Below are 12,092 nucleotides of genomic sequence, written 5' to 3' on the forward strand. Positions count from 1 at the left end.
CACCTATCGCTTATCCTGTTGGGTATTCTATACCCCCACACACCCCGGCATTAGTTGCACCTAAACCCCCCCCAGCCTTAATTCCTAGTTGCGCCCCTGTTACTTAATTCTCTTATTCTTAGTAGAACGTTATGTGAATGACTAAGCCTGCGTCTGGTTTAGTTTTTTGACTTTTTAGTGGTTTAGTCTTATATCTTGGTCTTAGTCCAAGATTTAGTAAGCAAGAAACCTTACACTTTATGTTGTTCCAATAATTGTGCTTGCATAATTAATTGCTTAATTATAAAGAGCAAATGCTTTTGCGGTGTGAGATTCAGGAAAGTAGAATCAAGCGTTGGGAGCAGTGAAAACATTCAGGAAAAACAAATCAGTGGACAAGTGATCAGGTTATCCCCTTTTCGATGCTGGATTTTAATATTTTATCCTACCTGTGATGCGTTCCATTACAATGCAGTCATAACAAGGTGTCAGATATCCAAAAATCTGAGGATATTATCATGGGATTCAAGGATATCCACCCACAATATGAGATCACTATCCCAGGAGAAAGAATTTAGTGAGAATCACGCTTTAGTATCGAGAGATCATCTGGGGATAGAGGCATTATGAATGTTCATTTAAACTAGGCTTGTAAAGATACCAAGGTGAAGGAGGATAGGGTGAGGATCCAGCATCCAGAGTTTTCATTGCTGATTGGCTAATGACCGATTGCAGCAACTCCGGCAGACTTGAGCGGAACTTTGTGAAACTGATATTCAATATGGCTGCTTGAAATGACGGCTTATATTCTGGGTATCAGGAAATTTTAAATTCTCTGTCCTTGGATATTTTGTTTTGAAAATGTCAGCCCTGGCCCAGGGGAGGAAGGGGCTGGATTGTATCCTCACCTAGGCCAGGTTAAATAAAATGCAAGTCAAGTCCAAGTATTGATCGGAAAAGAAAGCTAAAATAGTGTTGGCCATGATGGAAAATTTGAGCTTAATTTAAATCTTTCATCTTATGCAGAAAATGATACTACATAATTAATAATATATTTTTCCAAAGAAATATACTGTATTAAAGACTTTTATAAACCTATATCACAAAATTAAGCTTGAAAAATACTTCAGCTGTGAGCGTAAACATTAAGCACGGCATAGATGTTACGTACCGATATCCTTGCTATCCTCAGTTGGTCCCGACTATACTAAACATTCAGTATCTCTTGTGCTGGCTGGGAAGGAATGCGTATCAGATGTCATAAAAGATATGATACTGCTGTTTAAAGTGTTATTCCCCGTACAATTCATGCATTTCATCAAATATTTGGTCCTTTTTCAGAGTGACCAAAAGAGATGGTCGAATTCAAGGCTTTGCTGGTTCTCCTGTGGAAATTTCCGGCGATGGAGGATCTGTTCTGTTTGATCTGGGAGCTTCAGTTGGGCCAAGGTATGCCTCATCTTTTTCTGACCTTCTATGCAGGAAAATTCCCCTGGGCTCCCCCAAGTGCCCTTGTTACTTTGTGTTACCCATTGTATATTTTTTACGTTGCTGCCTGGATAATCATTTGATGACAGTTTCCCTTTCCAAACATTTGAGGCACTCGTTCAGCGGTGTAGTAGAGATGAGTCAATTCCAAATGTCAATTATGAATCCATTGATTCCAGAAAGATGATTATTTTGAAAATAGACTATAAGCTTTGGGCATAAAGGACACCACACACCTGAGCAATTGTGCACCATATTTCATTTAATTAACAAATTATATCTGAAACAGTTAGTTTTAATTATTTTGTCAAAGCTGAGGATGTATTACTGTAATACTAATTTACTATTTTTAATGAAGATACTTTTTTGTCCACTTAATTGTCATTTTTATTTTATTCCATTCAGTCCTCAAATTTTAATGACAGCAATATTACTGACGAATAAATAATCATAATCATAATTTATTCAACATTAAACATAATACAATGTAATAGTCTTCGTCAAAGAAAAACTAAATCTAGAATATACAATTTAGAGTATTGCTCTCCAGAAATTCATTGAGTGAATAAAAAGCTTGAGTCACTATCCACGAATGAAGAACACCTTTAAACTTTCTTAAAGTACAATTTCTTGCCTCTTGAGGTAAGTGGTTGAACATGCAAAGTTTAACATGGTCAAAAGAATTTTTTGTAGTTGACAGCCTACAGTGGGGCTGTAACAGATTATTTTTGAGCCTTCTGTTGTAATGGTGGACATCAGCACCAGTTTTATGGCTGTCAATATTCACTTTTACATTTATTAAACATTTAAATATATATAGACGGTACAATGTCATAATCCCTTGCTGCCTGAATAGTGGTTTGCAGTGTTCCCTTACGTTAGAATTGGTAATAATCGTAATGGCTCTTTTCTGTAGAATAAATAACTCTTTAGAGGAGGAAGAATGGTCCCAAACCTCAATGCCATAGGAGAGGTGGCAGTGAAAAATGGCAAAGTAAACTGCTCGAAGATGTTCGGCAGGAATGAGTGTTTTCAGTTTTCTAAGGAGGAATATGGCTTTTGATAACTTAGCAGTTGTAGAGGATGTATGACAATCCCATATTAGTCTGCAATCAAGGTCAAAGCCCAGTAGCTTTAAATTTCTAGTGTGGTACAGAGTAGGGCTTAAGGAGAACACCATTTGTTGGGTTTTATTTGTGTTAAGGGCAAGCCTGTTTGCTGAGAACCACTCTTCGGCCACTGAAAGGATAACATCCGAAGGATAGGTGGGATCATTTAGATCATGTATGAGAGTAGTGTCGTCAGCATATAAGACTGACGTGCAAGGAAGATGGTGTGGGAGATCATTTATCAAAATTAAAAATAAAAGAGGACCGAGGACTGATCCTTGTGGTACACCATGTGTTACGTTAATAGGGGCAGACGGTGAATTATTCACTTGAACACATTGCGAGCGGTTTGTTAAGTAGGACTCCATGAGTTTTAATTCAGTATTATTGATACCATAATATTGTAATTTTCTAAGGAGTAGTGGATGGGAAACACAATCAAAAGCTTTAGAAAGGTCACAAGCTGTTAAAACAAGAGAGGATCTATTTTCAAAAGCCTCCAGTAAGTTATCGACCACATATTTGATGGCAGAAGATGTAGAACGACCTTGACGAAAGCCATATTGAGAGGGTGTAAATAGATTATTATCGTGAAAATGATTGTAGAGCTGAATTTTAATGACTTTTTCAATTATCTTACCAAAAACAGGAATGATAGAAATTGGGCGGTAATTTGCTGGTGAGGTTCTATCACCTTTTTTATGAATAGGGACTATTTTCGATATCTTGAGTTTTTTTGGGAATGAGCCTGACTGAAAGCAAGTATTGCAGATTATTGCAAGGGGTTCACTGAGTACATCTGCTAATTGTATGATAAGGTTGGCAGATAATCCATAAATGTCGGTGCAGTTTGATTTTCTGAAGCTTTTGATAGTTTAAAAAATGTCAGTGGGAGTAACCCACTGCCATTTGAAAGCAGGTGCGGTTACAGGGAGTTCTCTAAGAAGATCAGTGGCATCAGCAGATGGGCTCTTTAAAGAGGAGATGATGAGATTGATTGAGTCAATGAAATGCTTGTTCAGGCTTTCAGAACAGAAAGGGAGTTCTGAATTGAGATGTATAGAGCCAGTTTCAGAATTAATAACTTTCCAGGCTGCCTTTACTTTATTGTCAGCCTTATTAATTAGAGTACCATTTGCCATAATTTTTGACTGATTTATTTAATTTATGTACTCCTTCTTATGAAGAAGCCAGGCCTTCTTGTCCTCAATATTGCGAGAGTGACTATATTTGGAGTGAAGTTGGATTACTACAGATCGTAAATGAGATAATTCCTTAGTAAACCACTTATTACTGGGCTTTTTACCTTTAGTTTTGGACATAAGTCTTTTGGGGAAACAGTGTCCAAAGAGCAATATGAAATTCTCAAAAAAACAAGTGAAGTTATCGTTGCCATTTTGATATTGAAGGAGCGAAAACCAGGTGACATTGGACAATAGAGATTTTAAATTTTCACCACCAATATGAGAAATATGCCGAGTAAATGTAGGAAGATGGGTCTTACATACGGGTTCAGAAATCTTCGGGCTCTTCTTTCAGTGGTAAATCTGAAGTCCAAAGCTAGGTGATCTGACAACCCTAAGTCAGTCACGTTGACATTATAAGAAGAGGCAGGTAAGCTTGTAATTATATTGTCAAGGCAAGAGCTGGCTCTTGTGGGCTCTCTGTTTACACAGTGTAAATTGAAGGACATGAGCAGAGCAATGAGGGAGTTTGTCTCTCTTGTGTCAAATCGAATATCGACATTTAGGTCTCCACATACAATTATAACCTTACCAAACTTATAGAGAGTAACTAAAATTTGCTCTAGCTGTTGGCAGAAAATTACAAAATCATCATTTGGGGATCTATATAAACACACAACAATCACATGGTATTCTTTCACATATATGGCACTTGCCTCACAATGCACTTCCCTGCATAACCCACTGATGTTGATTACTTTAACAGATAAGTGCTGGGCAGCATAGATTGATGTACCACCGTGCTTTGCTTTAATTCTGGAGAAGGATATTGCCAGCCTGTAACCCTTGATATTGGAGATATCAAATTCCTCAGTTTTGAGCCAGTGCTCTGTTATACATAGAAAGTCATATGGGCACTCATTGACTGAAACTTCTAGGGCACTAAGTTTATTGCGTAGGCATTGAATGTTTAAACATAGGATTGAGGACAGACCACTGTGCACCTTTACACTGTCAATACTGTTATTATGATTAGAATTATCAGACAACTGGTAGGAAATGATAGAGTCCTTTTGATCTCGAATAACTACTTCTGTTTCATAAGGTGACACCGGCGCAGAACTTAACTTGGTGCCAAGTTTTTTCGAGCTATCCGAAGTAAATCTACCTTTCAAATAGTCCACAACTTCTTCTGGTTTTGTGTCCTTTGGAAACCTCCACACGTGAAGACTACAATATCCCGGCTGTTAGTGCGAATAGGAATCAAAGGAATCAGAATCTGTAATCGATTTGAAAGAATCAGAATTCAAATCGGAATCGACTCATCCCTAGTATGTATGTAACTTGTCTGGTTTCAGGATATCCCTTGATGAGGAAGGCATCAGTATGACTGGATTGGAGTCACTGGATGTACTCCTGCACGGGGCCTCCAGGGGGAGTTTGCACCATGGAGGGGGTCCCCCTAGGGGCTCGCCCGCTACTGTCTTCTCAACCCGCTACCCCAACTTTGGGCTCCCGCGAGGCGTGAGGCGCCTGGACGTTGCTTCTGCCACAGCCAAGAGGCTCTCGGCCCCTGTGGGTGCATCCCTTCGCTTGAAGTCTACCTCCAGGGTGAGCTGCTTGCCTCTCTCCTTCCTTTCCGGTCATTTTGAGGCATTGAGGTCCTCCACATGGCCTCATTAACTGAATGTCTCAGCCATTCTGGCTGTTCAGGAGGACTTTATTAATCTTCTGGCCAAATTCACACCCATGAGTGAGCATGCCACAGCAATTTCACATTTTAGTACTACATTGCATTGCTCAAATATGACATAGGTCTTTCATAGGTTTTTATGGTGTTGTCCATGATTTTTGCTAGATTCCAGGTTTGTTGACAAGCCTGGAATCTTCCAATGACCTTTAGCAGGAAGAGTAGGCTTGTCTCCCAATTTTTATTATTGTTGATTGTGATAGAGTTTGAAAAATAAAGAGTTGCATATTTTTTTGTTTGTCTTTATATTATGATGTCTACTTCTTGAGCTGTTGATTGCAGATGAGGTCAACCTTTTTTTCAATAAGTTGATAATATGATAATTTTTCAATAAGTTGATAATGAATCTCCAAATAAAATGTTAACACTTGCCAAAGACTGGCTTTTCTTACAAGAAATAATTGAACATTTACTTTGATTTTGTTTCTTTAAAAAACACTCATTTATTGTTTACTGTATTATTATCTTCTTTTATTGGCATACATTTTTGTTATTTGATGGTGGCTCAATTCTAATTCTAGTCCTATGACCTTGGAGACCACCTAAAGCTCCTTCTCTTTGTTATCTTGTATTCAGCTGTAAAGTCAAAATGTAGGATTAAATAAATTATGATTGTTATAATTATTATAATACTATGAACCGCTCATGCCATTGCAGCTCAGCTACTCCTCGGCCAAATGCATGGCCTTCATATGATATGTTGTTATTTACACTCCTTCAAGTCACCATGGAATACTGCATGAAGACTCAATTATTCAGTCCAAAGGGTTTTCATTCTTCTGACATCATTCCCTACTCTTCAAAGCCATCCTCCCTGAGAGCTGCAGTGGAGGTCAATTTTGGGCTATGAGAGGGTTGGAGGCGGGCATCAACCTCAAAGTCGCAACGGTATTTAGGATACACCCCTTCATGGGTGCAGCTAGCAATTAAAGCTGGGGGGTTTTAGCCACAACTCATACTGGAAGGTCTGAGGGGTATGGAATACCCGCAGGAGTAAGCAGGAGGTCCGGGAGTCGTCCCCCATAAAAATTTTAAGATAAATGGTTCAAAATGGTGAGTTTTATGGCTTTCGAAGGGATATTTTATTAATCTTTGCACTATTCTGTAAGTAATGTTAATACATTTAAGTAAAATGCATTAAACGTAAAAATTTCTCTGAGCTCTGGGGGGGGGGGGATTTATTCCCCAAACCCCCCCCCCCCCCCCCCCACTCGCTTTGCCACTGGAGCCCGTAACAATGCAATCCTAAGATTGGTATTCTATAGCCCTCCATTTTTTCCTATCCCATCCAGTTATTTGACCTCCTTGAGGCTCCTCCTCCCCATATACTTCCATGAGCGATCCAATTGCACCCTTGATTTATCTCTAAAGAAAACACTGTGCATGAATTTTAAGCTGGCTTTGGAGCACAAGTGCTGGAGGTTGGATTTTCCAGGAGGTCTGTATTGGATATCTCCTCATAAATTTTTTTTTTAAATATCAGATTCCATTTAGCTTTTTTAATGTTGCTAATATGGATTTTAGGGAATGATCATTTTTATTGTTAGGTATTCACGCTCATATTTCTGCCTCCATTGTCCGTTTAGGTGCGACTCCGAGGTAGTGAAGGAGCTGTTCTAGATGGGAGAGAACTTGCGTGGTCTGCTGACCAGGATATCTTACTTCGCTCTGTGAATGGAAGCATTTTGCTGAATGGTAAGTCTCCGAGCTAATTAATAATAATAATATTTATTTGCCTGGAGATCTTGGTACATACATGTTCCATTATATACTGCACATCAATGTTTAGTCACAAAAGAAGACATTTAAGGAAATAACAATAAACATTACCTATACAGAACATATTTACATAATTAAATATTCGTCAATAGAATAAAATAAATGTATCAAAAAGAACTCCTTCACCTTAAATTTAAAACTAGACATTTTTTCCAAGCTCTTAATGTTTCTAGGAAGCTTGTTGTATAGAAGTAGTCCCATGTTTAGGGGGGAAAGGCTGGTTTTACTGGTTCTGATGAACTTTACATGTAATTGCGAGTCTCATGTCTGTCAATTATAAAAGATAAACTGAAATTTTCGAGAAAAAACTTGGTGGAACGGCATGAAATGAAATAAAATAACTTAGTGATGTAGTCCTCTCAATAATCTTCATTTGATCAACCAATATTTTGCTCTTTTTGTGATGAAGTTTTGAAGGAAGCAACATTTGTACAGTGTGACAGATAATGCCTTGAGAAATTTTGACAGTAGCCAGTTAGGAGTGAAAATACAAGCTGGATTGATTTCCAAGACAAGTAATACATTTAATTTCAAGTAAATAGAGTTTGCTAAATCATAAAATCATTACAATTAATGATGAGGTTATTCATACATTTTAGCTCAGACATACCTTGAGAGTAAAATATGCAAAATAACTCTTGGCACCTTAGAGATATAGGATATCCAGCCGACCTATAACGTAAGGTGGATATAACTTGCTCTCTTCCTCTTTTTAAGGAGTGGCAATATAAGAAACTTTCGATTTTTCTTTGTAAGCAACTTGCTTCATAAGAAAGCATAATTCACCTGTTGAAAAGAGTTTCTTTCCCTCATTTAAGTGCACATGCTCAAAATTGCTTTTGTAGTTGAGGAGAAATTGTCCTAATTTCACATAAAATCTGATAAAACAGCCCTAAGTAGCTGTTTAAATATATTTTCTGAGTTTATGAATGCTTTTAGTGGCTGCAAAAATATATCGAACTACACCTCACACACAATAAAATACAGGGATGCCAACTTACAAAAAATGTTGGGGGGGCCCAAACCCGAGATCTTGCCCTGAGAAATTTTATAAGTAGTAACTTTTAAGCTTTGTCAGCATTTTAGAAGAGTCATATAATCGACATTAGAACCCTGATAACTCGAATCTTGATATATGGACACTCCGGGGAAAATCGACAAGCCTGACATATTTTTTCCTCACACCCATAACGAATTTTTGAGGGGGCTTGGGCCCCCTCAGTCCCCATGAAGTTGGCGCCACTGATAAAAGAGGTGCTTGCTAAAATGGTCGCCATCTTTATCTATGACACCATTTTTGCAACTTCTTGTGCACCGAGTAAAATTTAAACCCCACCATTATCACCACTGGTTTTGTTTTGTATGAAAACTGTGCCATATGCAAGTGTGGGCTGAAAATAGGTTTTAATTGAAAATATCATTATTCTCTCCCCGACCCAATCACCTTCCCTCATTCATCCCATATGGAGAGGGGATGAAGTTGCCTCAGGCAAAATCTCATCTACATCTACATCTACATAATACCCTGCGAGCCACCTCTAGGGTGTTTGGCAGGGGGGACACATAGATTTGGCACATAGATTTGTCCAAGGAACAACTTTGCCAAATTTTATGCTTGCTTCATCAAAGTCAGCATTTTTAGCTTTGTATAAATTAGTTGAGTATTGTCGATGGCCGAGTGTCGGCTCTGGCATGTAGCAGTTGAGTTTGCCCATGATGACGATAAAGCAGGGAGAAAATTCCACGGGGAGAAGTGTCCAGTCATTCTTATCTAAGTCTGTGGTGAAAAGTGATTAATTTATTCTCTGTATTTGCTATACAGTATTTGTTCTTGCTAGAAATTACATTAAAATGTGGTGGACAACATCACTACAAATTTCAAATTTTGGTAAAAACCCATGATAGGGGGGTTTCCTATTATTTTTTATTGCCGAAATCGAAAGATTATAACTCCTGTAGTACGCATTTCACGTTTTTAGATTTTCGAATGATGATATCTATTTTTTGCGATTAAATGAAAAGTGAAAATTTTCAAGCGCGCGAAAATGCGACGGCTAAGTATGAATGATGGGAAAAAGTCTGTGTGACGTATTTCTGGTTCCCGTTGCCGCTCTGTGAGGTGACCTTGAGGCGAGGCTTGAGCGCTGATACGACGCAGGCTGCTAGCAGGTAGCTGAGTACCTTGCTAGCTGGTAGTGCTTGGCTTAAATATGGATTATTACTACCTTATCAAACGAAAGAAACTTTCCGGCCTTATACAATTTTAATAAGTGATTATTAAGAGATGTTTCCCTGAGGTCTGTGACTCATGCATGCATTGGTAATCTCAGACGATGTAAAATTCCTATCTTCTCGTGTAGAAACTAGGTCCCTGTGACGTCACGTGGAGTGGCATCGCATGGGCGCCAATCTGGCCCTTTTCAAATGAGGATAAAAATGGACCATTGCCATTCGTCTAGACCGGTATTTCTAAAACGAAATAATTTGTATATAATGAATACAGTAATGGTGGGTAACGAATCGCAATCAATGCCTTTCGTTTTCTTTGATGAAGGAAACTACCCTATTATAGCTTATTTCCCAGCTAAATTTGGATTGCTTGCCATCGGCAATGTGAGTGACAACTTTTTTCAATTCATTAAAATGTGTGGTGGGTGACAGCACATTGAATGGAGAATCCTCTATTATAATTTTCTCGGTTGAAGTTATGGGTAAATGTTTGCTTTTTGCAACATTCTATCTTGTTCCAAGATCCTGAGAGTTAATGTGGGACTCTTTTCTCAGTGCAAATGCAATGCTGATGCTGTCTTTGTTAACAAAGAACGCTGTTCCTGGTGAGTTTGAACTGAAAAATATTCACCGGGAAAAACTACCTTCATATTTGCCTATTTTGGGATTTGAATTTGTGTCCCCTAAATTAATGCCAAGTGCTCCACCATTTCAGCTATCTTGGCATCTTCTTTTGCAAAGTTTTTGTCAAAAGCCGAAAAAACTGCCAAGGAAGAAGATACGCCTCGGTAGCTGAGTTGACCGAGTACCTGGCATGGATTATAAGAAATAAAGACTAAATAATAAGTATCTGGGTTCAAATTCAGGTCAAGGCAAACAATTTATCCTCTGTGAAATATTTGCACTTAGCATGTACTTATAGGTCACTCCAAAAATGTATGCCTCTGGCTGGTCCACGGTTAATGCCTTGAGGTTATTTGATTTTACAAGTATATTTATAACAATAAGCTTGAAAAATATGATTCTATGATTTCCAGGTGGCTTGTATTTCCTGGTGGGCTATATTTCTAACCACTGAATTCACGCCTCGTACTATGCCTCTAAATCTATCACGACATCTTCTTCCTCTGAAGAGTTTTCTTAGAGTTTTGTTTAGAGCACCTAGTGTGAAATTGGGGTATCTGTGTTGTTATCTCAGTGAGGGTAAATGATTTTTTCCTGCAAAACTTTTGCAATTCAAGAGAAATGGGAATGGCATTCTTTGTCAACAAATACATTTCATGTCTCTCCCATTGATGTGGTGTGGATCCCAAGAAACCTTCATTTATATGCTTTAACTTTACCTTTCAGGGACCAATGGTGTTGCCCTAGACGTGAGAAGTGTACCCCTTGTCCCATTGCCACCACCAAATCATGTGGCCATGATGCGCCGCATGCGTGCCGCAGGCAGTGGCGAGAGGGGGGCTGATGGCAGTCAAATTGCTTCCAATGATGGGAATCCCCATTTGAAGGAGAGGAAGCTCAAGAGAGTGAGTACACACATATTCCTTGTGAATTTTTAATACAACGAGCGTGCTGCACCTGCTCCGAGCGGGCTTCCCCCGCTCTTTTCAATGCAGGTCCACAGAGGGATAGGCGCGTTTCTAATTTTAAAATGTAGAAAAAAAAGGCAGGGTCTTATGTACAAATTTAATTGGAATGTTCATGTACAAATTGAGGTCAGAGGACCTCTTTAAACACAACATTGGAAGTAATTACACTATCCTCTGTTAAACGCACATGATGACTCATACTTACTTATCAACAGGAGACTTGAATGTGGAATCAGCCGAATTTTGATAAAAGTTATATGAGTATGAATGCGAGATATTGTTGCAAATGAACAAATGTATCAGTTTGTGCGCCGTTAGCATCAGGAATATTTACCGGTTTTTGTTTTTTTTTTGTTTGGTTTTTTTGTTTTTTTTTAATTATTTAAATACCAAATTTAGGAAACAATAGCAATATTTAGGAATTAAGATATGCCGTTGCATGTTCTCTGATAAATTCTGTGCATTTTGGTACCTCATTTGTAGATTTTGGTTGCGTATAAGTTGAGAAAAAGGTATCTATACAGTAGAAATAATATAGAAGATAGAACCTCGCTTTAAGATATCAATCCTTCCCAGATGACCAATCACAAGAGGCAAAGATTTATGGTGAATTAATGTTGGTATATACATGTATATGAGTATGCAATTTCAATATTTATTTCTATGAGTTACCATATGCATTATTTTTTGTTGATTTTTATGTATAAGTTTCAGTGTGTGAATCTTACAGCAGAGAATACATGTGCTCTTAAGATTCAAGTTACTAATTAATTACCATCGTGCTGGAAAGCCAATGCGAGGAAACAATTAACTCTTGAAATTTCCTCAAATAAATCTGTTGATTTCTACAAACCAACATTTAATGTTTTCTATGAGCAAACCTTTACTTTGTCTACAATTTTTCTTCTTTCACGAGCCTGTCGCCCTTTAGTTTCCATATTGTGGATTAGTAGATCTCTCCGATGAGTCAGGGTTTTTGTCG

General features: G+C 38.2%; 1 protein-coding gene across 3 annotated transcripts in view; it reads left to right on the forward strand.

Moving 5' to 3' along the window:
* Positions 1 to 12,092, forward strand: part of LOC124163332 — a 30,759-nt gene that overhangs the window by 3,399 nt on the left and 15,268 nt on the right. For all 3 annotated transcript variants that reach the window (XM_046540160.1, XM_046540158.1, XM_046540159.1), the window contains exons 3-6: positions 1,321 to 1,428; positions 5,119 to 5,371; positions 7,097 to 7,205; positions 10,869 to 11,047. In XM_046540160.1, the coding sequence (XP_046396116.1) occupies positions 1,321 to 1,428; positions 5,119 to 5,371; positions 7,097 to 7,205; positions 10,869 to 11,047 (649 nt within the window). The remainder of the gene's footprint in view (positions 1 to 1,320; positions 1,429 to 5,118; positions 5,372 to 7,096; positions 7,206 to 10,868; positions 11,048 to 12,092) is intronic.

This window comes from Ischnura elegans, chromosome 8 (genome assembly GCF_921293095.1).
Source record: "Ischnura elegans chromosome 8, ioIscEleg1.1, whole genome shotgun sequence".
NCBI lineage: Eukaryota > Metazoa > Arthropoda > Insecta > Odonata > Coenagrionidae > Ischnura > Ischnura elegans.